The sequence below is a fragment of the Sorex araneus genome, chromosome 1 (genome assembly GCF_027595985.1).
Source record: "Sorex araneus isolate mSorAra2 chromosome 1, mSorAra2.pri, whole genome shotgun sequence".
Lineage (NCBI taxonomy): Eukaryota > Metazoa > Chordata > Mammalia > Eulipotyphla > Soricidae > Sorex > Sorex araneus.
The window spans coordinates 156092285-156118793 of NC_073302.1; the positions used below are offsets into that span (position 1 = coordinate 156092285).

The following is a 26509-nucleotide window of genomic DNA, read 5'->3' on the forward strand; positions in this document are numbered from 1 at the left end:
ATGGTAGGAAGGAAGGAGTCAGATGAGAAGGAATCCAGGGACAGCAATGGGGGGGGGGTGGATACGGGCCCGCCAGTGTGCTGCAGTAACAGCATATGCCTGAAACATAAACTTTAATGCTGCAGTGAAACCACATTACCTCAATTAAAGAAAAGGATGTTCAACAGCAAATTGTTGCAAAAATAAAAATATAGTCCTGTTCATTTTATTTTTTTTGGCTTTTTTGGGTCACACTCGGTGATGCACAAGGGTTACTCCTGGCATTGCACTCAGGAATTACTACTGGCGGTGCTCAGGGGACCATATGGGATGCTGGGAATCGAACCCTGGTCAGCTGTGTGCAAGGCAAAAGCCCTACCTGTTGTACTATCGATCCAGGCCCATCCTGTTCATTTCTTAAAATAAAAGTTCAAGGATTGACTCGGAGAAGTTAAACCATAAAGAGGCTGTTTTACAACTTGGTATTTATCCCAGAGAAAAGGAAACAAAGGCCCATATAAATACTTGGACAGGACATTCACACCCATTTCTGTACAACTTTGTATAGTAGCTCTACAAGCGTACATTCAGACAAACTGTAGCATCTCTCTCTATATAAAGTGATTAGTGTAAGACTATATGATTGTAACAGAAAACCCCAAGTGTGAATCTCAAACCAATTGTGCTAAGCGAAAGAATCTAGGCTCTCCAAAACAAAAGTATAAAACACGTGATTCCATTTATAAGAAGCTCTGGAAAATGCAAAGCAATCTGTGTTGACTGAATGCAGTTAAGTGATTGCTTTAGAGCAAGATGAAGATGGAGGTTGGGAAGGCAAAAGGAGCAAGAACAACTAGGGATAAGGCTTATGCTCAACATTCTTTTTTTTCTTTTAATTTCTTTTATTGAGTCACAAATAACTCAATAATTACAAGGTAATTCACGATTGAGATTCAGGCATACAATGTTCCAACACCAACTTCTTCACCAGTGCCCACTTCCCTCCACCTGCCTCTAAGGGAGACAGGTTTTTTTGTCTTTTTGTTTTTGTTTTTGTTAGGTGCTTTGGTTTACAGTACCGTTATGAGAGAATATCATACATTTCCCTTATATTTTCTTTCAGCACCCTGTCCTCCTCTGCGGTGTCTACTTGTATTCCCACCATCTTAATTGCAGTTATGGTTCCACAGTGTTTTCTGCATTAAAACCTACCAAATTGCACATTTAAAATATACCATTTGAAGACTGGAGAGAAAGTACAGTAGGTAGGGTGCTTGCCTTGCACTCAGCTGACCCAGGTTTACTCCCTGGCTCCCATTATAGTCCTTAAGCCCCACCAAGAGCAATTCCTGAGAGTAGAGCCAGGAATATATCCTGAGCACCACAAAGTGTGACCCCCAAAGCTAATAATAATAGTCAGAAAATTAGCTTAATAGACTGAGTTCAATCCTTGCATGCAGGAGGCCTGGGTTCGATCTCCAGCATCACATGGCCCTTTTAGCACTGTCTTAAGAACCTAAAAACACAAGGATGGGAGTAGCCCCTTATACCACCAAGAGTGTCCCACCTGAAAAAAATACTAAAAGGAAAAAGTTAAAAATAAACCAAAAACAATAAAAAATTCTGTTGATTTATTCCTAGACACTTGCTTTCCTAAACTTCCAAGTTTTAAAGCAGTCATCTAAACAGTTTTTAGGGTGGAAACTGAGTCTATTTCATAAAAGAAATTGGATATATGGGAGAATAATGCTTCCACAGTTACCAGCTTAATTTGCTCTGACATGTTTTAGAAATAATCTAGCAAAGTTCAGTCTAGATTTTACTTCCCTTTTTCTTTTCCTTTCTCTTTCTTTATCATTCAGCAGTAGAAACAGGTGAGAGAATAAAGATGGTTTCCTTTAAAGGACACAATTATACAACTCATATAGATAACACAAGTGTTTTCAACAACTCTGTTGGATGGGATTTCAATTCATACAAATTTAGACAAGGCACGGTGCCCTCATATTACAAATTAGCAGTCTCAGGTGAAAAATGAAGTTAAATGGCTTTCCTGAGGTCACACAGCTCAAATTTGGTAACCAGGAAAAAAATCCATTTTCTATTCCCTCACAAAAGAAAAAGCACACCAGGAACATGAGTGTCAGCATTATTATAAACAAATATATGAACGAATAATTTCTTTTTTTTGCTTTTTGGGTCACACCCAACAATGCTCAGGGGTTACTCCTGGCTTTGCACTCAGGAATTACTCCTGCGGTGCTTGGGGGACCATATGGGACGCTGGGGATTGAACCAGGGTCGGCCGCATGCAAGGCAAATGCCCTACCTGCTGTGCTATCGCTCCGGCCCCCTGAACAAATAATTTTTAAAAAGGATATAGAGCAGAATATAGGTCATACATCTATTCTCTGTCTACTGACTACTGATGCCACAACATCCTACTCAGACTACTTCACCCATTATTTTTTACTTCACCATCTATTCAGATACCACAGTAGACCTTAGGTTAAAAGATCAAAAAATAATGTTTCACAATGTACTCAATCACAACTAAATAATAAGACCCCTAATTACAGACCTTACTCACAGATTTGACCCAGATGGTTCATGTTCTCCAACCCACAAAAGCATCAGAGTCACCAGAAAAACTTGTCAAAACAAACTATTCTCTACTCCTCAGCCCAGGCTACTGGTTTGGGGAGTCTGGGATGGTGCCCAATAACTTGTGTTTCTAATAGATTCCTTGATGTATTGATCAACTTGACAGTGATCATGGAGAACACTGAGATTTTCGAAATTAAACAAAATACACACACTTCAGGTAAGTCCTCAGTTCTTCAAGACAGTAATGTATAGTCCACTGAAAATCACTGCTTTAAGACAATCATTTCTGAGCGTTTCTGAATCAACTGTGACACACAGACAGACAGACAGACAGACACACACACACACACACACACGTGCTAGTATGTGTATGTACTGTTGTCTGAGTTCTTACTCCACAGCTTCTTTTACTCAATCAGGGACTTTTCAGAGCCACAAGAATTTTTAAAAGCACTTTCTATCACTTAAAAGAATTCTGCCCCAGATTCTAATGTGCAGCCAAGATTGAGTCACTGAAAATTTTCTGCTTCCATAATTCCCATAAACCCCAATACTATTTACCTAAAACATCCAGAACTCTTGCCACTAGAACAGAGTTTTCCAAACTCACCCTCTACCACCCTCTTTTAAGAAAAAAATAATTATTCATTTCCACTGCCCCAGATATCTAATTTTTTAAGCGAGCAAATAGAAAGCAACTCTAGACCTCCTACACCAGAGAATACTCCCCTCCCCAATCCTTCCAGCACCCTCTGGAGGGGGAATAGTATCCCCCACTTTGGGAAACACTGCACTCCAGCATGCATTCCTTTCTAATGTGCTGTCTGACAATGATTTATTCCCACTTTGATGTTTTCATAATGCTAACATTTACTGAATGCCTAGGATATAGTAGGCTTGGTGGTAATGCTGGCTCTTCTTACTATTTGTTTTGTTTTAAATAATCTTTCTTTAAGAGAGATCCTGTATTTTCTAGAGTCAACATTGTCTTTGTTTAGCTTTAAACAGTCTTTCCTCAAAGAGAGATCCTGTATTTCTTAGAATCAACACTGTCTTCCAACTGTGGTTAATCTATAACACATTTTATTTTGCTTCTACTGACCAGAAGCCAAGAAAGGGAAAAAACAGAGAGAGGGAGAGAACTTATGGAAATAAAACAAAACAAAACAGTATTCCTCTGGTATATTCAAATACATTACTCTTAATTCTTGATTCTCCATAGATCTTGGCAGGGGTTCTTCAAAATGGACAAGGATTCAGTCATTCCAAGAGGAAAATTACAAGAATAGCATGACTCCATCCTAAGACAGCTGATTTTCCTTTTGCTCTTAATATATCCCCTTTTTGACTTCTTTTTAAAGCCACTAATTTTTCCTTCCAAAGTAAAGGAAAATATGCCAGTAAGAATGATCACATGCAACAGAATTTGAGAACTCAACTGAGGATTGGTGGGTGGGACCTGAGACAATGGTGCGGGGAAGTGCATAGATTCTGGTGGAAGGTGCGAAGTTAGACCCTTAGATGCATGAAACCCTATCATCAACCATATTATAAATTATGGTGATTCCACTCAGAACAAGCTGATGCATGAGAACGAATCTGATGAAAAAACCAGGTATGCTGGATTTGTGATAGAAATCTCCAGGCTCTCATGGAGTCGGGAATGGGCAACCTCTCCACATCTCTCTGTTCTTCTGGGAGCCTGGCAGTTACACTCATGAACTGTCTCTCATGCCATATAAGCTCATTAATGGCCATGATTCAGAGACTCACAAATAAATCTTGGAAGAGATCAACAAGTTGCACAGATGCCTCTAGACCCCAAAGTCACCATTCAGTTAAAAATTTAACCCCAGCTCTATCAACCTATTTAAAATTTTAGAATTCCTGGAGCAACATCTCATTCTCTAAGCAACTGCTCTAGCAGGAGTAGCACACCACATTTGATGAAGTGTAAAGTAGAAGACAACCAACCTCGATCAGAAAAAAAATATATTAGCACAGAAGGCTCAACATTGTAAACAACATGTTAGTAATCTCTTATACAAGGGTTTAATGTCTCCAGGGTGAGACACAACAATCTTCATATATCTTCCTCTGAGGAAACTTTTTTGAATAATTTTTAAAGGATTATTTATAACAGGTAATATAAAATAAATTTTTTAAGATCTGCCTTTGGGGCAGGCTTGGATGGTGGTGGGAAATTTTGAAATAATGGTGGTGGAAACGTATAATGGTGATGGGATTAATGTTGGAACAGTGAATGTAACAAATTTTTGTGAACAACTTAATAAAAATAAACATTAAAAGAGAAAATTTATTGGGCTGGAGAGATAGCACAGTGGGTAGGGCGTTTGCCTTGCACGTGACCAACCCAGGTTTGATTCCCAGCATTCCATATGGTCCCCTGAGCACCACCAGGGGTAATTCCTGAGTGCAGAGTCAGAAGTAACCCCTGTGCATTGCTGGGTGTGACCCAAAAAGCAAAAAAAAAAAAGTAAATTTATGGTAATTCAAATTAAAATTTAGAGTTTTAATGATGCCATAAATTGTTTCAGGTCAAGTGAGTTAGTTGAAAAAATGTAACTATATATATATATATATATTATTGTAACAGCATTTTCACCTATCTACTCTGATTCACCATCAGGCCACATGCTCACTCCCCACAGGTGCCACTGTTGTGAATAATCTCTATCCAGCTGAACTAAAGTTTCAGAATTCACCCCAGATTGTAAGGCTTCAACTCTGGAAACAACCAGTACTGGTGGGAATGTGCAAAAAAAGAAACTCATTTACTATTGGTGGGACTGTTGCATGATTAAACCTCAATGGAAAAATGGTTTGGAGATTTATCAAAACATATGAACACAACATCCATACGACCTTGCAGTTCTACTCCTGGATATCTACCCCAAGAACACAAAAACACTAAACCAAAAAAGACATATGCATACCTATATTCATTGAATCATTATTACATGACCAAAATATCCAATAACAGATGAGCACATAAGGAAATTGTGGTATCGATACACAATAGAATGCTGGCTAGATTATAGCTTCTTAAACTGTGGGTCATAGACCACAGTTTCAAAAAATTTGCTTTAAGGGGCCGGAGCAACAGTCCAGAGAGTAAGGCACTTGCCTTGCACACAGCCAACCCAGGTTTGATCCCCAGCATCCTGTATGATCTCCCCAGCACAGCCAAAATGGGTTCCTGAGCACAGAACCCTGGGTAACCCGGGAGAATTCCCAGGGTGCTCCCAACCAAAAAACAAAAATAAAATAAAAATTTGCTTTAAAACAAATTTCTTTATGTTTTGTTATCAGCAAATGTTTGGTGTACATACTTATTTTACAGATCTATCCACTCAGGGTCACATGAAAATTTATCTGGTGGAAAGAGGTGGAAAATGTGGAAGTTTGAAAAGCCGGTGACTAGATGAATATATGCACACGGGTGTATTTCTTCCCATCAGCCAATGTCACATGGGAATCACGGTTTAAAGAAAGTCAAATCGAGAATGTTCATCCTTCCGCTGCCACCTCTCATTATAAGACTATTTGTCTTTTCCTTACTTTTGTTGCAGTTTTGACTAGAACACATGAGACTTTTGTCTCCCCACCAACTCATTTTTTTTCTTAAAATGAGAAAAGCTGCTAGCCGGACACTCTCCCAAATCACAAAACTTGCCATAATAAAAACATGACTGTGGGAGTGATCAATTAATCAAATATAGTCCTTGCAAATTCTTTTGGGAGGGCGGGTTCACCCAGGAACGTTCAGGGATCACTCCTGGCAGTGGTAAAATGTGGTGCCAAGGAAGGAACTGGGGTCAGCTACATGCAGAGCAAATTCAGTGACACTTGTCACCAGAGTTTTTCCTCAAGGCTGAGAATCCCACTGGGGAAAGGACTGCTTGGAAGAGAGACTCTTAAGGAAGCTTTTCCGCAGTCCTTTCCAAGTGGTCATACCGCCCTCTGGAGGGCGCTGGTGCACCTGGGGTGGCGGTTTCTGTTTGCTCACTTGTATGCAGGCAGAAGCAGAGGTTTTGTTGTTTTAGTACCCCCCCGCCCCCCACCCCTCGCCCCTCCACCTTCCTTCTATAAAGGGATGGGGGAGGGGGCTGGAGCGATAGCACAGCGGGTATGGCGTTTGCCTTGCACAGGGCCGACCGGGGTTCGACTCCAAGCATCCCGTATGGTCCCCGAGAGCACTGACAAGAGTAATTCCTGAGTGCTAAGCCAGGAGTAACCCTTGTGCAAAGCCTTAAAAAAAAGGAGGGGGGGAAGTAAGTCAAGTAAGTTTGGGAGCCTTTACTTCTGGGAGAGCAGAGTTCAAGCTGGACTCATGAAGATGACCGCACTGGGGTCACAACACGGCACCGTGTTGCAGCCAGCTCATCTGCGAACAAGGTGAAGGTGATGGTGCTGGGCGTGTTCAGGGATCTGCTAGCACAGTCACGTGCCTCTCCGTGGCGCACATTACCACAGTATCAATGCGTACGCAGCACAGAGTTTGCCACGCATCTGTTTCAACGGGAAGGAAAGGCAAGGATTGATTAAAAACAGCTGTAAAAAGATCAGGACTTTTCAAGATATTTTGTTTTTATTGGTAATGGCTAGAAATATTCCTCTGTAATTCGCTGCTGCTTTGGTTTTCCTAGAGCATCAATACTCCAAAGACATGAACGTGGGTGGCACTGGTCTTTTATTTTTTTCTTTCTTTCTTCCTTTTTTTCTTTAAAAAAAAAACTATTAAGTACTTTTTTCCTGAAACCTGTTCCACATTTTAGACTGTGACAAAACCAAGATAAAGCGGTGAAAGCACCAAATTAGACCTAATAAAGTCAATCCCACCTCCTCATCTGGTTTAGAGATTAGCCAGCATCACTTGGGTTGAACTAGCACTGGGCCTCCAATTTTGCTGGTGACACAGACCTTCACTTGGTGAGATATTAGAAATGAAATCTGTGGCCTCGAAATGAGAACCAATAGTTCAGAAATCATAAAACATACTCTAAATTAAAATGAATTATTGAATGATATTAAAGTGAGCTTTGGTTACAAAAGAAAAAACGCTACAATACACAGCTGCTTTTAATCATAAAGGGAGTTTTAAAAAATAAAATTTCAACATAAAAAGATAATTTATCTCTGTCATTTATCCAAGAAATAATACCCAAACACTAAAATCAAAGAGTCAGAAGAATCGCTTAATTTACCTAGTGATGACCAACAACAGAACTTTACTGCTTACAAGAGTCAGGAACCTTATTCCAACCTTGTTTCAAACAGTTCAAAAGAAACTTCTGCTGTCAGAAGAAGCAATCTGCTGCTCGGGACTGCCCAAGTTCCAAGCACCTGCTTTCTCTGGTCTGGAAGCAGATGGCACATCATAAAAATAAAAGTCATGGGGAAAATGTACAGCACGATAGTCCCTTTAAGACCCCGAGAAGGTTCTTTTTCCTAAAATTGAATACTCTAAATGTACCTGTTTATGCTCATATCTTTGTTTCAGTTTGAGAATGGATGCAGGGCATTAGTTTTCTTTTTTTTTTTTAAATTTATTTATTTTTAATTAGAGAATCACCGTGAGGGTACAGTTACAGATTTATACACTTTTGTGCTTATACTTCCCTCATACAAAGTTTGGGAACCCATCCCTTCACCAGTGCCCATTCTCCACCACCCGTAAACCCAGTGTCCCTCCCACCCTCCCCAATCCCATCTCCCCCCCACCCCACCCTGCCACTGTGGCAAGGCATTCCCTTCTGTTTTCTCTCTCTAATTAGCTGTTGTGGTTTGCAATAAAGGTGTTGAGTGGCCGCTGTGCTCAGTCTCTAGCCCTCATTCAGCCCGCAACTCCCTTCCCCCACATGGCCTTCGACTACAATGTAGTTGGTGATCGCTTCTCTGAGTGGGCATTAGTTTTCTTAGCCTGACTCACATACATGTGTCCACATATTTCTTTAGCATGGGAAAACAGCCCTTCGCTTTGGCTTATCATCACTGGTATCAAGACAATTTAGCTGTGGAACAACATAAGAGAGACCCAAAGCAGCTACTCCACAATATTATAACTAACTGTAGTAACTGAGGCATGGTGCAAAAGGGGCCTGAGTCAAAACGGACTCACAGGCTGGAGGACTGAAGCAACAAGAACTTATTTCTCACAGTTGTGGAGGCTCTGAAGACCAAGGTCATAGTTCTGACCACTTTGGATCCCTGTTGGTGCCTTCTCCTTGGCTTTCAAATGACCACCTTCTCCAAGTCCTGACACAATGGAAAGAGACTACCACTTCTTTCCATAATAGCTTCAGTCACACCATAGGGCCCATCCTCATCCAAATCCAGTTACCACCCCTTAGCTCTCCAAAGCCACTCTCCAGAACCCATCACATGGGAGTTAGGGTTTCAACACAGGAATTTTGGAGGGACCCAAACATTCCTCCATAACACTGGGATCTGCTTATTTATATTAGCAGGACAGATGAAAAAGGCTGTAAAAACTGGTTCACAATATACTTTCCCTTAATAATGGTGTGGGGTGGTATAGTACTTCACAAACTTTAGATGTGTCACAATCCCCCGCAGCTTATTAAAACAGATGTCTTGGCTAAGTTCTCAGAGATTTAATAAATCTGGCTGGAACTGGAGAATTTTCATTTCTAACAAGTTCTGGGGTGATGCTACTTATGAATTGAGGATCTTACTTTGAGAGCCACTAGTGTAGGGGTTCCCTTCGGAATGTTATTATCAATTGGCTTGTAGGTTAAGACCCATTTTAAGCTGAAGATAAAGATTACTATCTCTTAACATTCAAACTGAGTTTGGTTGTTACTGTTTTTACCAGTGGTCTTCAACGACTGGTCTGTGGATGAGCACCAATTTCAGGTATAGGAAAGAGAAGGAATGTTGGTTCATAAACAGATGTTGCATATACACGCTTAAGAAGTAGGGCTTGGCGATAGTACAGGAGTTAGGACACATGCAGCCAATGACTTAGATGGGTTCAATTCCTGGCACCACCCCACCCCACCCAGGCATCACCTGTGCCCAGCCTGAGAGGTGTCTCCAGTACCAAGAGCTCGAGCAGCATTACGTCTATGGACCCTTGCGCTAGATTGATGACAGGATAACCGAGAATCGCAGGCGGGTATCCTAAACCCTGCTTGGGAAGCCGATGAACAGATCTGCTGAGACAGACAGAGCAGCTCGGGAGGATCCACCCAGTGAAGGTGCTATGCTGATGAGCTCATGTGTGACTTCACAAATCCCTGAGAGGTATAAGAAAGTTGGCTGGCACCTTAGTTTTACTCATTGTTATGTTCAAATGTAGATTTAGTCTTAAAATTGCTCCACTCTGCTCTCTTATACCCACAAGCACGCTGTCTTAGTTTAAACCGGTATCACGTTTTGACAAAAGCTTTGTATGACGCAGCACTTGAGCAACACTTCAAATTTATGTTCAGCTCCTTTGTTCTACATCACACTTGGCTACATTTTTAAAACAAGATTCTCAACAGATAGCATGATCATTTGAAGACGTATTTCAAGTGCACTTTAGGAATGTCAACATACCTTATTTAATTTCACAAAATAGTCTAGCCCGGCTTCCAGTGGGTTTGTATCACAGTTCATCTAAAAGGCAAGCACACATTTTACATCTTCCATGAGTGCAAATTATTTTAGTCATATCACTTTCATGCGTTATTTTCATAGATAAGAACATACATTTTGATTTTGAATAAGAAAATATTCTGAAAAGGAAAGATGATAGACTGGCCCCAAAGGCATTTTTTTTCAACTAAAATTCAAATGTAGCCTTTCTACTATGACTGTTTGCTAAATGGCAAATTAAAAAATAAAATTCCCAGTTTGTTTCCATGGCTCTTTTAGTATAATAAACATCTGACAATGATCATGACATAATGTTCCTTCAAGAAACAAAACAATCATCTGTTTTTATGTAATACTTTAACATAATTGTACATGAAAATTATTATGTATTTTATGTAACCTATACGTAGCTAAGAATTATATAGAAGACAATGCAGATGTCAGAGATGGCTTTCAAGAGTTCAGGAAAGAGAAAAGGACAAAAATAGAGGTTGAATCTAAATCTTTTCAAATCTAAAGAGATGAAAAGTTACGATATACTTCAAGTCAGAGTGAAAGCTACTATATAGGATTAGACCTAGAGTAGGTAGTGTTTGTTCATTTATTTTGTTGTTATTCTTCTCTTTTCTCTGAGAGGACCCAATAAAAATTCAGCCAAACTTGGGCCAGAGTGAGAGTCCCATGCTTTTTGCAAGCAGGGGGCCTGGTTTTCATCCCCAAGACACCATGGAGACCCTAAACAACACAAGAAGACAGCCATATTCAAATAAACCTGTTGAGTAATATAAAATATATCATGCTGTATTAAAGTTTATTTCATTATTCCTAATATATCTGATATCTAAAATCAGTTTTTAAAAAAATCAGCTCAATCTTTGAAAATGATTCTGAATCAAAAATTAAAAGGAGGCTGTCTAGCGTGATTACTCTACTGACACTAGAGGGCGTGCTGGCACTGCTGAGAAATCTGAAGCCCTCGGTGGAGACCGCACTTACTAGGCTGGGAAGAAAAGAGCCACAAATAAAAGGCAAGGGTGGAGGGACACCAAGCTGGCAAGTGGAGGAGAGTGGGAAAGAGATGGTCTCTATTTCTCTCCTCGTGGCAGCCTCATTAAAAGTCCATTTATAGACTGAGAATCCCTTAATGGAGCAACTTTCCTGCAATAAAAAGTTCCTTTTCTGTGTCTCCAGAGGCTGCTCTCTCCATCTTAAAGCTCACTTGCTCCTGCTCATTTGCCCTCCAGTTAAAGTCATACTGTTAAATGCGAGGCACCTTATTTGCTATTTCTAAGAGCTATGATAACTGTGGGGAAACATGATCTGTTTTGTAATTTACACACATATATATAGAAATCACATATATATAAATTATAGACACATACACACAGACATTCTGGAGTATTAGGACCAGACAACCCAGAGAGATAGTACAGCTGGCTCATGTGGCAGACCCCAGTTCAATCCTGAGAATCAGATATAGTCCCCTGGGTCCCACCAGACAGAGTCTGAGCAGAGCAGGAGTAAGCCCTGGGCACTGCTGGGTGCATCCCCCCAGCCCTCAAAAAAATTGAGAGTCCATAGAGAGCCTGCCATATTGGAGATAAATGGAAGAAAAGAATTTGAAGCAGGTTGGGTGACTTTTGTGTAGTAGAACTGGGAGCATTTATAGGACAAACCGGACTCCTAACTGATGTGCAAGGATCACCAGTAATAGCTGCTTGGGAGAGTTGAGAAGGTAGATTACACCAAGCTAATGAAAAATGGCATATAAATATATAAGTAGAAAATCCAGGCTCCATTGATATTGGTTGGACCAATACATGCTTGAACATCAATCCTCCACCCCCAGAAGACTTGGTATTCCCACCCCCACCAAGAAAGATGCACCATAAGAAAGAAATGAGGACTGGAAGAAAAGCAGTAGGTGCAAAGTGATTCTTGAATCCTGGGGGGTGGGCAGCCTCCCACCAAGCAGGCCTGACCCCACAGACACCTCCCTCAAATAGAGAGAATGTCCAGGTCTTTCTGAAAACACAAAGCAAATAAGGAAAGACAAACATGGTATCAGAATTCCACTAAAAACTCAACTGGGAAACCAATACACCTTCCTCTAATCAAGTAAAGTTACCTAGTAATACAGAAGTTCTCTATTGTCCAGAGTCAATGTTAATGCAGTTAAAAAACAGAAGAAAAAAAGAAAAGAACCAGATACAATGTATATCAGTTTGGGAAAATTTGATTTGGTCTTTCTTTTGTGTGTATGGGATCACATTCAGCAGTGCTCACAGCTTACTCCTGGTCTACACTCAGAGATCACTCCTGGTAAGTTTAGGGGACCACATGGGGTGCTGAAGATTAAATCTGGGTTGGCCATGCACAAGGTAAATGCCCTAGCTGCTGTACTATCACTTCAGCCCCTAAGTATCAGTTTTTGATAAAGATGCCAGCATTTCAAACCTCTGACCCCCAGGCTCTGAACCCTTTCTCCAGTCTCAGGGCATTCATGGCATATGTTCCAAAATTGTCAATTCCCTCCTCTTGGCCTGCATTCATGATTGCTTCATAAAGGGCTGCAGAATCTTCTCGTCTGTGGTACAGTTCCCATCCCAGTTCACCTGAAATAAATTCACAAAGTCACACCAGAATAAAGATAATCATCAGTAGGATTATCACGCATTAACCAAAACATAAGTAGGTGGGGAGATTCTATTTATTGATGTTGAGCTCTTAAAAAATTGTAACAAAAGCCTCCAGTTTTCATAAACATTTGTGCCCCAGATTGTCTACGATCCAAAAGACAATATCTAGGACACTGTGAGTCAAAAAAGTCTATCATACAGAAGATTGTCTCGACCTCTGACCTCAGCCTTATAACGTTGCAAGTGTTAACATGGCATATTTTATTATGATATAGAATTGAGGGTTTGGTTATTTATCCTCTTTCTAATTCCTTGTTCAAGAATTAAAAAGCTTGAGAACACAATAAATACATAGTCAACTACTCTTCATTGTAAGATAGTCATAGTATCTAAAGACACACACAGAAACACACACCCCACTCCCCATGTGGTTATTTCATTCACTGTCAGAGCTATGGATGGACAAAACCAAAAGGAATGAAACCCAACCCAAAAAGTCCACTACATTTTCTTTCAGCTTATGTTTTATTCTAGCCAAAATTTTGTCAAGGGTAGGTGGATGCAAGGTAGAAAGAGGTGAAACCAACACTTAATATAGACCTGTTAGCCGTCAACACTGTATGTTCTCTTTGTTCCCCAATGTGGAAGTCTAATATCAGTCTTTTTTCATTATACTTTAAGTAACATGGTTAAAATAGTGCTATAGTCCATGATACCTATGTACAAAGATATTGCACCTCCCCACCATGACCAAAGTGATCATGACTTTCTATCAATGTGTTTTTACAGGACTCAGCCCAAACATGAATATCATGCATTAAACCAATGTCTGGACTCTACTCCTGTGAAGGTACAAGGATGTCTGGAGGAAATTAGGACTCTGGGCACCAAAGGAGAACAGAATTCCATTCATTCCTCTGTATTAAATATGGACAATACAGAGACTCAAGAATTCTGTGAAAATGTCCCTGATGCACTTACAGTCTGGCATGGAAGGTGGATTGTGATCATGTTCAAAGAGAGGTGCCTGATTACATTTGAGTTGGTCCCTGCGAACTAGACTTCCTGTGGGACATCAATCTGAATGCTCCTGGAGATTCAGCAGGCCTGAATATTCTGTTAGCCCTTCCAACTATTCTAGCTTTTTCATCCAGGTGTCAAATAGCCAACAGCTCTGGGACAGGTGCAATACCTGAAAATCACTGAAGTAACTCTCAGTCGAAGAATGAACAGACATAATTTTCTAAAAGCTAGCAGGACAAAACTTCCCCCCAAGTGACACTGACAGCAGAGAATGTGTGTGCACACACACGTTTCTTATCGCTTCTTTTAAAATTTTAGATCCACATTTTAGGTTGTTTTCTAGTTCTTACCCGTATAAGATATCCTGATAGCAGTGACAGGAAGGTTGGAAACCTTGAAAGACTTGGCTTGAAGAAACTTGAAAACATCTTCACCTAGATCTTCAGAGGTCAGTTTCTGTAGGACCTGTCTTGCATATGGCCCTGCAACTCCAAGGACACCGATGTCATCTGTTACATTTTTAATTTCAACATTGTATTTGCCTTTGATTGCTTCTTCCTCAATCCATCTGTATTTGAGTCACAAAGATTGTGTGAAATCTTGCTTGAATATGATCATATTATTTCTGCTGACATTATGTCTACATTCACCAGGAAGTCTCCAGAGTATCAATTCACATAATTAGCTAGCTTTAACTGGGAAACTGAGTCCCAGGGATGTTAATTTGTGCAAATTCTCTTTAAATCAACCTAGTTGTAAACTGGGGAATTATGTTTCACAATACAAAATCTTTGAATTCAGATGAACTCCGCCACACAATTCTTTTTCGTAGTGGCAGCCCTATTGCATTTAGACTGATGAGTCAATCTTGGAAAATTAATCTAGACCCAAATTTTCTCTAATAAAGGTTAATAATGTTTACCGCCAGACACATAATTGCTCTGACAATTACAAGGGAAAAATAACTTTAAGTCCTTAGGAATTATTGAAATCCACTTAACGGGCTGACTGATTATCTATCTACATACATACATATATCACTGTTTTTGTAGTGGTATGGGAGTTTTCACTTTTTGAAGTGTCAGAAGTCACATAGTTGGTTTTGGTAATCCAGGAGTCTGCATGCTGGTAGAGGCTGATGCTGGGGATTACATGTAGCATCACTGGGGATCAAACTCAGGGCCTTATGCATACAAGGTAGGCAGGTCAACAATTGAGTTACAGCTGTGCACCAGAGAATACTAAGTGTGGAAAGGTGAACATAATTCAGGGAAGCAGTTTACAGAGGTGGAACAAATGCAAGCAAGAAATTTGAAAAGATTGGTTCAAACAAGTTACTATAACTCAAGTTGCAGTTTCCTCAAGTGCAATGATATGTAGTTTATGTACCTAGCAAACTAGCTAGACAGATAAAGAATTGAAATACTGTATAAAAGAGTCTGGCACATTGATGTTGCTTAATAATTAGGAGTTACTATTATCCAAACTCTAACATGTAAACCATTTGGGGAGAGGACTACCTTTTGAGAGTTTTTTGGGTTGCGGGGAACTTCACATAATTTACTATAAACTTCCTTGCTTTTTCAAGTCCGTCTTCTCTCTAAAACATGTCTCTCCCTTCCTCCCTGCCTCCCTCTTCCTCCCTCTCTCTCTCACACACATCTCTATTTTTTTTCAACAAACCATTTTGCTTCATATTTAAAAAAATAATAATTTCCTATGCCACAATGAAGTGTATTGAATTAGGGTTGCACTTAAACTATTACTGGTAAAAGAAAAACTCAGTGCAAGATGGACTTAGTTGAGGATACAGAAAGATGTGTACTTGCCTGAGATCATGAAGTTCTGATCCAGAACCTGTTATTAATAGAAACTCTCCAGGAGACTGGTGAGAAACAGTCAACTCAGCGTACACGCGACCGTTTGGTGTCAACATGTGACTTATATTTGTAAAACCCACCTACACAAGAGAAATAATTAAAATAATTAAATTAAATTAATTAAAATAATTTTTGAAATTTAAATAACCCCAGAAATAAAAATCTTAGATTTAAATACCAGCATGCTAATAAAAATGTATGTTTCAACAGTGAAAAACATCTGAATCTCATCATTGATATTATCTGTGTGATTATAAACCTAAACCCAAGATTAACTTTGAAGTGTTCCATTAAAATGATTGTAATTATTTGTTATAAAAATGCACACCTGTTGATTTTTCAGTTCTTATTGAATTAAGCAGTCCTATTATCTTTGATAAATGCTTTATTCAATAAAAAATTTAAATATGAAACTTAGCCAATAGGACACTAGAAAGTGAATGAGTTCTAATATTCATACAGAAATCATGAGGCAGACTGAAATACCATTTTTAAGAATCAAGGATGGGGAGGTAAGCAGAGTTAAGAATCCTGGACCTTGTACCCCTGTAAGGTTATTTACCTTTGGAATGACATTTGCAAAGAGATGGTCCAACAATCTAATGGAGTCTTGACCTTTGATGTTAAACTTGCCAAATGGTGACAGGTCAATCACCCCTACTTTTTGCATAACCTGTTTATACTCAGAGCCCACAGGCTCAAACCAGTTTGTGCGGCGAAAACTTGGCCTGAAACACAATGTTTAGTATCACAAAAATACTGCCATTTTCAGAAAATTGGAGAATACAGATATCTAACGAACTCTACTCCTCTAGAAGAGTGTGCTTTAATCTTTCCATATCTGCAGCCCAGCACAGCTCCATGGATCGGTGGTTGCAAACTGCTGATTTAGCAAAGTCCGTATGGGAGGGAAAAATATTTAAAGAGCAACCTACCATTCTGCTCTGCAAATTGTATATATCTGTTGAAATCCGGTCTTTTAAGTTACTCATTCACCTTTTTGCCCTATTTCATAGTAAATGAAGTGATGGAGCATGTGGGCTCTTTGATCTCAAAGAGAGCTTAGAAGTCAATCACTCCTGTAGTTTCAACCTTGCTTGTGTATTAAAATTATCCAGGGGGCACTTTGAAGCTACCATTTTATAGAACTCAATTATATCAGATTATATAACAGTGGAGCTGCCTTGTGCAGAGCTTCTCAAATACCAATGAAATATAAATCACTTGCATTTATTAAAAGACAGGTTCTGAAGCACATCTGGAGTTGGGTCAAGAGTTTACATTTCTAACAGCCTCTGTGTGGCACTCGAGCTTACATTCCATACCTGAAGTGAATAAGGTCCGATGTCTTCAACATCTAGAGCAAAAGCACAGTGACAGCCAAGGCCTTTGCAATAGTTAATGACAGAGTTGTCCCTGGAACAAAGGTCTCCTGACTCATTATGCAAGTCTTTTCCACACTATGAAGTGGACTGCTAATGTGGCATTTAACTTCAGAGCAGGATGTTAAGTCTGAGAAATGAGTTTTCAGTAGTTTAATGATTAAAATGGTAGAAGAAACACCAGATCCAAGTAGCACAAAGCATGGAAGAGATTTATCTGAGTCATTTAGGAAAAATCAAAGCAGTGTTTTGTCCCCAGATAATCTAGATTGGCTGCCTACTGAACCCAACTCCATTCATCAACAACAAGCCCTCTCCAGTGCTTCGCACCATTTAGATTCCATCTTAAAGTAGACATTAAAACCTGTTCAAATAAGCCAAATGGCAGTTTAGAAAAAAAATAACTTAATATCAATATTTGTTATTTGTTTTCTCTTAGTTGATGAATTCTCTGCATAAAAATAATCTATTATTCCCAAGTACAACAATATCATGTTGTGCTTTAGAGGAATTCAGATAATTGCTTTAGTGATATGTTTTGTATTTTAGCTTAACCCCAAATGCCAAGTAAGTGACACCCCCCTAATTTATCATCAGTGCATATAATTACACAACTCTGTTCAGATAAATTATAAAAAAGTGGTTTCTCTAAACTATTCCTGGAAAAAATCCAAATATTTCTATACCAATGATGTGAATCTATCTATTTTCTGGTATAATACTATGTGATTCCACCAATCACCAACCATCCAAAACCACAACAAATCTTTAGGAACCAACTGAAACCACTTGAGAATTTAGAGGAGGTGAGAAAGATCCTCTAAGTTTGAGGAAGATGACAAGTGGAGTCTTCATCCAGCTGGTAATAGCACTCTCCGGAGTAATAGGAGTCTTAGATGTGGGCCAGTTTTGTATGGGTTAAGAGAATGCCTCTACTCCCAGAAAATAACTTTGGTAAGAAAAGGACCAGTGCTCCTTGAACAGAGTGAAATAACCGTGGAAATAATCCTTTTTCTGCTTCCCTCCACCCCTCTTCATCATTTAGCCTCATAGGCAGTGCTGCTGACACTTACCGATACTCATTGTCCAGGCCTGGTTTGTAGAACCAGTGTGGCTGCTCCCAGCCTGCATGGAATCCCATAGAACACTTAGACTTCAGCAGTTTATAAAGCCCACTGACTCGCTGAGTTGGCCTCCCAGCAAACCGTTCTTCTTTGGGATAACCAACTAAAAATAAAGGAAAACTGTAAATAGCACAGAACTACAACTATACAATAATTTAAAGGGATTCTAAAAAATAGAAACATGTTACTTAAAACCCAGAAGCATACACACACATACACACATATGTACATATATAAGCATATATAAATAGTTTTAAATTTTTTAACTTGAAGCTGGGGTCAGGAGGTGACCTACTAGCTGAAATTGCTGTCGTGTAAGCATAAGACCAAAGTATGATTCCTAGTACAACTGCAGGTACCAAGCAAAATCTTGGCAACTCTGCTGCTTGTGTCTGGCCTCTCTGTGCTCTGAGATCCCCAGCTCTGCTAGTGGTAGCCTGGCAGCCTGGGGTGTGAAAAATACGGCACCTGAAACAGGGTGTAGCCCCTGGTGAGCATTACAACTAGAAGATGCATCAACACCACACCACAACTAAATGTGCAATTACCACAAGTAAGGTTGTGTACAACACAGAGTCACTGCCAAAACAACATCAATAGAAGGAAGAATACAGGAGTGTGTGTGTATGTGAGTGTGTTTCTGTGTGTAACTTAGCTGCTATTTATATTGATCATACAGGATAAAGTAAAAATCTAATGACCTGACATATTAGATGTATGCATACATATATATTCCTTGCTGTGTCTTAGAGGCACCATGAGCTGATTTTTAAAAATGCATAAAGTCATAGGTACTGTGAAAATTGTGTACACACTTGTAGACAATAGTAAAAAAATTTTTTTTGCTTTTTGTTTTTAAATTTTTTATTTTTTATTTTTTGCTTTACACCCGGCAATGCACAGGGGTTACTCCTGGCTTTGCACTCAAGAATTACCCTTGGCAGTGCTCAGGGGACCATATGGGACGCTGGGATTTGAACCCGGGTTGGCTGCGTGCAAGGCAAACGCCGTACCCGCTGTGCTATCGCTCCAGCCCCTTTTTTTGCTTTTTGGGTCACACCTGGTGGTGCACAGGGGTTACTCCTGGCTTTGCACTCAGGAATTACTCCTGGTGGTGCTCAGGGGACTACATGGGATGCTGGAAATCGAACTTGGGTCAGCTGTGTGCAAGGCAAAAGCCCTACCCGCTGTTCTATTGCTCCAGCCCCAATAAAAATTTTTTGACAATAGTAAATTTGAACTTTACCAATATTATTGAATCCATATGATTCTCTTGCTTTAGCTTCAGTGTACTTAGGTGTTGTCCATTTTCCATAGCGATTGGGATCCAATTCTATCAGATCAAAAGGAGGTTCTCCATGCAGGATCCAGTCACTGAGGTACTTCCCCACCCCACCAGCGTGGATTATGCCATAGCTTCCAAAGACAGATAAATATCCTGTTACTAACATATTGTCTCCAAATAACAAATGCCCAGATAGTTTAGTGGACATCAAGGTTTCAAGTGTTTTGCACTATTTAAAATACATGACAAACATCATCTTTATCTTTCCTACAAAATGCCATATTTAGGTATTCAAATAAGAGATGTCTAGCTGGATACCTAGTTTCCATGGTTTCAAGAGATGTCTATCTGAAAAATAACCCACTACTTCTATTAGCAAACACCCTTGCTTCTGAGAGAAAAGGAGAAAAGGAAGCAAACAGGAAGATGTGACTGATACCTCATCAGCCCTTGTTAAGCTATGATTATCGAACTAAAAGAAATCACTGGAGGAGGAAATTAGTACAAAATTTACACTGAACTTGTAAGTTCTTGCCTATCTTTTCTCAGACTTGGTTTGGTTCAGGTCTCCTTCATGACTTCTGAGCAAGGAGCTTGGGTCATTGGTTAACTTAGAAGCACTGAAACAGAGATCACTCACCCAGGAACTTGTGGAACAGTGGTGGAAAGGAGCACTGGGATGTGTGTTTTGTAACTAATGAGTCCTTTCGAAGTTAGAGTCGTTTTCTATTTCCCATAGGAATATTCTTTGAAACTAACCAGGTGTTTGTGGTAATTAAGGTGTTTTGATGCAGGGTGGCAAGAACACAATTTGGAGTCGGCTCTCTGAACTTTCAATGGACAACAAACACATTTCTCCAAAGACATACAAGGTTGATGAGAAACACTGCCACACATACATGTGACAGACAGACTCAGTAGGTGGTTACCTAAGTCCTCGGTTCACGTTCTACCTTTCAGCTCCACACCTCCACCTGGCTTTGCTCCCTCTGGCTGTCCTACACACTAAGCATATCCTTCAAGTCAATATGAAAAAAGAAATGAAACTCACTATTTGCACTGTCTCCCCATGTGCCCAGCATCTCACTGGAGATGTTTCGAAGGTTGCCATGGGGTCAGGGATTGACTCAGTGGTGAATTCCTGGGTTGGACCCCTGACACCCTTTCACTGTAATCGTTTACTCCTTCTCCCTTTAAGATCTAATGTAAAATTTATAAACACAATCAGTCACCAAGGCCCAAACATTTTTCTCTTATCTCTCTCAATCTCTTGCTTTCTTAGTTTAGAACCCAGCTTCTTTACTCTGTAAGCAAACAAGACCCCAGTCAACTTGTCACTTCAGTCAGGCCTTCCTGTCTTGTTCTCTGCTGTAGCCCAATGCCTAGGACAAGGCCTCACACAGAGTTGGAATCATTAAGTGAAATTAGATCATTAAATATTAGTTGACTAAATGGTCAAATAAAATGGGAAAGAAAAATAGAATATTAGAGCTGTGAAGTGATAGTAAAGTGGGCTTGACATTCATATTCACCCAGTTAATGAGACCAATATCAAAGATGAACTATCAAATGGGTAATGGAATCATAAATAGTAACCAGCCTGAGGAATCATCAAGAAACAAATCATGTTGGACAAACATGAATTATGGTGAAAACTGCATTAGATAGTTATACATTTGATATTTTGAATTATCTTTGTCACATCATGTTATGAAAACATTCTTGTAAAATTGGCACAAATTGACCTATCTGAATATACACAGCATGGAAAGAGATGAATAACAGAAGTGGCAGGAATATGCAAAGAGAAGGTTACGGGAAATCCTTGCCCTTTTGCATGAAACTTGAAACCCTATAGTAGTGATTAAACCATTATATAGTTAGAGTTTGATGGTTGAAATTTTTTATTCTTTGCCTTTCAAAGATCATGAAAAGGAGGAGCCTCTGTCCCTCCCCAGTTTTCCATGGTGAGGTCTGTGAATACAGAACAGGACTCATCTAAGGTGTGTGGCTCTACAACAGAAGTTGAATGATACACATTTACCCAAAGAGAGACACACTTACCCAAAGCCTACGGCAACCCAGTAGTTCTGAACTCCCTGATGAGGCCCTACCATGGGCAGGATGTCAGGAGAATAGGTGATGGGGCCATTGACAACATTGATTATGTCAGCTTTTTTCAAGACTGGAACCATTTCCATGGCAGCTTCGACATGTTCCATGATCCGATCCAGGTCAGACTCAAAGAGCTCCTTTCCAAAGCCTGAAGAGACATGCATGCGTGTGCTTAGCCCCCACATGTGTACCAACAAGAGCTCTATCTCACCTATCTGAAAAGTGTTAGGAAGACACGTCTTCTTTCTCTATATCTAGATGTGATGTTACCTAGTAATAGATACCCATTATATGCTGAGGGCAATAATATTTTTATTGAAACAATCAAATCATGAAAGTCAACCTTTTAAATAGAAGATGTTACTCTAAGGTAGTTCCCAGTATGTAATCCAACCATAATTTTAAAACCAGACAATCATTTGACTTGTAAAGAAAGATCTTTTCACCTTAAATTAACCAACCATACAAGCCTATTTTGTCATCTCAAAGGAGGATAAGGAACGGGGGGAGGGTGCTTCCAAAGGCATGTCAGGACTCTGGTGATATATGAAAGCGACTATAGGATCTAAACATCTCTAGAGCAGCCCGAACTAATTTTTCAGCCAGGTCCAAGACTTAGAGAGTCGGTATCTTCTGGGTACTTAAAGGCTCTGTGATTTCTGTGATTGAATGCAGAAGTGTGCACAAGCTCTAAAGAATCTCTCTACCATGACTGGTGATTTTCCATACTGCAACCAGCCAACTCTTGCTTGTGCCTCAAGCAGACTCCATGTCTGCTCAGTGTCTTAGAGACACAAACCACTAGGAAGTGACCCACACTGTGAGTGCCCGGGGCCAGCTATAAATCTAACTCTTTCTTTATCCCAGTGAAATGATGTCCATATTTGCTTCACCTTTATTTGGAGGCAAGGCAGCCAGCACAAAGGAAGGACAGAGGGAGAAGGTCACGGGCACATAGTGCTCTCTGAGGAGTGGGAGGGAGGGAATCCCTTCCTAATTCAAGTGGCTTACCTATTCTACATGCAGTTTCCTCTTTTTTTCCCCTCCACTTCTGCATGTAATATTTTAGTTCCTTTTAGAGATTAAAGGCAGATATCTGGATGCTTTTCTGCCAAAAGCCCCTGGGTTCCGAGGTTTGTTTCTGAGTGTCTGAGATCATGGCCCTTCAGCAACTCGATGAGGAGCCAGAGAGGCTGTTTGTGGGCAGCGACTCGGGGTCTCATTGGGGTGGGGGTGGAAAGGGCTGGCCCCACCCCCATTCCATGAGGGCCTGCGCCTCCTCACTGCGGGCCCAAACCTGTCTGTCCATTGACCTCTGGGAGATGGTGGCTCCGGAGGCGCCAGGGGGAAAAGGCGGTGGATGGGTACTTTTTCCCATCTGGGGTGGCCCAGGCCGGTTGTGCCTGCAGTGAGGAGGTGGAGGTGGGGCCGGCACCACCTATGGAATGTCCTATCGTTCCACCATAATGATATTAATTATTATATCATTTTCACCTGATATTTAATAATCTTTTGGTCTACTAAGGGCATATATTCTAGTTGTACTCAAAATAATGATAATTATAATTATGTAATTATGTTAATAATTTTTTAAATTTTATTTTACTCATCATAAGTAAACATGATGAGGAAAGAAAAAATTTTATTTGAAGGAAAAGAAGACAACCCAATAAATTAAAAAAAAAAAAACCACAAATATAGGCCAGGGATGTGAGCTTAGTGGTAGAGCACTGACTTTGCAGCCGCAGGTCCTGAGTTTGGTCCCTAACACCATCACCAGTTATCTTATTTTAAGCACTGCCCAGTCACAGGATAAAACTCGCCTGCCTGACGCACACTCACTTCCATTTGCTAAACTTACCTGGAGGGACTCCTTTGGTGACCCAGGAGTCCTGGAGTTTCATTTTCTCCTGACTTTCATATGGACCAAACAAAAGTCCATCCCGTTCCTGTCGGAGGTAGTAAGAGCCTTCCAGGTCCCGGAGCACAGGGAGTTCTCGCTTCAAAGCTTTCACTTCGGGTATTGTTGATGTAACAACATACTGATGTTGCACCGGAATTAGAGGATGCTCCAGTCCAATCATCTTACCGATTTCCCGAGCCCAAAATCCTCAAAGTAAAGAAAAAAAGTCATTAAAAATTGTCACCGTACAGAAACATCGATCAAGATTTAAAGAAAAGTTACAAGACTGGAGTGCTCATGGCAAAGTCTAAAGAATGTCATAACAAAGTGAAAGGTTTTATCATGTCAAAGTTGAATGGGGTTAGAGAAGAGAAGACGTATTTTACATGACCTCAGGGTTTTGAAAATACCTGTAATCAAAGGGAACTCCATTTCAAGCAAAAGTATTTTTCCCATAAGTAAACATGATGAGGAAAGAAAAAATTTTATTTGGAGGAAAAGGAGACAACCCAATAAATTAAAAATTAAAAAAAACCAAAAACAAACCCCACAAATATAGGCCAGGGATATGAGCTTAGTGGTAGAGCACTGGCTTTGCAGCCGCAGGTCCTGAGTTTGGTCCCTAACACCACCACCAGTACACATGCACCACAAAATAACACAACACAAATGTTGCTAAAGAGCTGGTAGTGAGAGACCTTCTGGAAGGGATCTTTAAACAAAGGAAGAGGCTCCCATTTGAAATGATCACAATACATAATAATTACATGTGTGGGCAGTCCCCTTGCTATTTCTGACTCTTCCACTCCTCAAGTTGTTGACGCCTAAAATTCTACAAACATAGGAGAGTTCTTTTAGCTTAAAATTTGCATATTAAGAACTCAGTTCATATTAAGGTCTATATTAAGGTTTCTTTTCCTTTCTCCTCTACTTTCCAATAAACCTTACCGTTAAAAAAAGCATATTAAGGGGCTGGAGCGATAGAACAATGGGTAGGGCATTTGCCTTGCACGAGGCCGACCCAGGTTTGATTCCCAGCATCCCATATGGTCCCCTGAGCACCACCAGGAGTTAATTCCTGAGTGCATGAGCCAGGAGTAACCCCTGTGCATCGCAGGGTGTGACCCAAAAAGAAAAATAAAGCATATTAAGAAAGCATATTAAATTTTATGCTATTTTGAAATTTTTTTGAATACATTTTGTAAGATCCTTTCTTGCAAAGGACATGAAGTTATCAGAAGTCCAGAGTCAGAGGAACGAAATGCCAAGGTACAGGGAGAGAACATAGACAGCCGGTGTCCCCACACCACTGCTGACCACTCCACATGGAGTGTGGACTATGTCTTACTGGTGGAAACCCATGTTCTTTTTCCCTTTTAAAAAATGTAAAATTGTGTAAAACCTATGCAAAAAAATAAAATGAAAATAGATACTTTGTGACCTAAGAGGGATTTTTCTATGCTTATTTCAAAATAATTTGAGTGATGATTCAAATGATTTCTCAGATTTAAGTCATTTCTTTAGAAAATGTCATTTTAAAACTTTAACCATTTATTTCTTTTGTTTCTGTATTTATTTGTTTTGGAGTGCTGGGATCAAACCCAGGCTTCACACGTGTCAGGCAGGCACTCTACCACTGAATCACATTCTCTGCCCTCTGCTTTTTTCAGAACCTAATAAGGAGTTCTGTAGTCTATCATTATGAAGTTCAGAACTAACCAGGGAATCATCAGTCTGGGAAGCCAGATTATGCAATTATGTGTCAATGTTTACTTCTATTTGACCATCTAAATACCACCCTTGTATTCTATTGTTTTGGTCTAATGTCTTAGATGCTCACAGTCATATAATAATCCCAGAAATGAGTGCCTATTTGCAAACTCAAAATCTCTAACTATGAGCATTAGGACTGCTTGCTGGTCTTTCATAATGTAGAAATTTATTTTGTGCTTGCTAGCAGATTACTAATATAAAGATTGAATGAAAATCTACTAAAGGCATGTATTCTAGTTGTACTCAAACAGACTTAAAATATAAAAAGCTAAACTGTTTTTTTCTAGTAATTCAAACTACTGCAATATTCTCAATATACTTGTTTCAATTAAAATCATAAATTGAAAAAAATTATTCTGTTCTATTTAAACATATTTATGAATCTCTAAATCTAATTACTTGCTTATTAATGCACTTCATTAAAACAAAATAGAAAGGTACTCATAAGTATCATGTAACTCTACTAATTGCATTGCTTCAAACCCAGCAGCAAGCTCTATAGTGCTTCATCCAAAAATGATGGTGTTTCTTGGCATTTTTTTCTCCATGTGTCAATCAAGTTAACCTAACTCTAGCTAGATTACTTGGTGTTATCATTCTGACCCCTGCTTTATCACTCACCCACCAAGTTCAAAAGGAAGAAAAAGGGGCTGGAGCGATAGCACAGCGGGGAGGGCGTTTGCCTTGCACACGGCCAACCCAGGTTCGATTCCCAGCAACCCATATGGTTCCCTAAGCACTGCCAGGAGTGATTTCCTGAGTGCATGAGCCAGGAGTAACCCATGTGCATCATCAAGTGTGATCCCCCTCAAAAAAAAAAAAGAAACAAAAAAAGGAAGAAGGAAAATGTGGAGTAATCAGTGGTTCTACAACCTACAATCACATTGTACTGGAAGAATGCTCAAAGGGGTGAGCACATAGTTCGCATGAAGGAACCCTGGGTTTCAGCCCTTCTACTTATTGTTCTCTGAGATCTGTTGGGAGAAGTCCCCAAGCACTAACAGGTGAGCATCTTGCCCAAGGTAAAATCTGATATTCTCACCTGAAAAAACAACTGAAAGGTTGATAATGAAGAGTTAATAAAAATTGTCATAGAAGTGATATTAATATAGTGATTAATAGGAACGGGGACAGAATGAAAAGTCAAAGTTCATGGACAAATTGACTTTTCTA

General features: G+C 39.8%; 1 protein-coding gene across 1 annotated transcript in view; it reads right to left on the bottom strand.

Annotated features, from left to right (window-relative positions):
* Window positions 1-26509, bottom strand: part of DMGDH (dimethylglycine dehydrogenase) — a 75145-nt gene that overhangs the window by 22336 nt on the left and 26300 nt on the right. The window contains exons 6-14 of the mRNA XM_004613214.2: window positions 23522-23770; window positions 21610-21808; window positions 19507-19676; window positions 18210-18363; window positions 16317-16482; window positions 15704-15834; window positions 14225-14442; window positions 12670-12827; window positions 10174-10233 (exon numbers count right to left, since the gene is read on the bottom strand). Of these exons, the coding sequence (XP_004613271.1) occupies window positions 10174-10233; window positions 12670-12827; window positions 14225-14442; window positions 15704-15834; window positions 16317-16482; window positions 18210-18363; window positions 19507-19676; window positions 21610-21808; window positions 23522-23770 (1505 nt within the window). The remainder of the gene's footprint in view (window positions 1-10173; window positions 10234-12669; window positions 12828-14224; window positions 14443-15703; window positions 15835-16316; window positions 16483-18209; window positions 18364-19506; window positions 19677-21609; window positions 21809-23521; window positions 23771-26509) is intronic.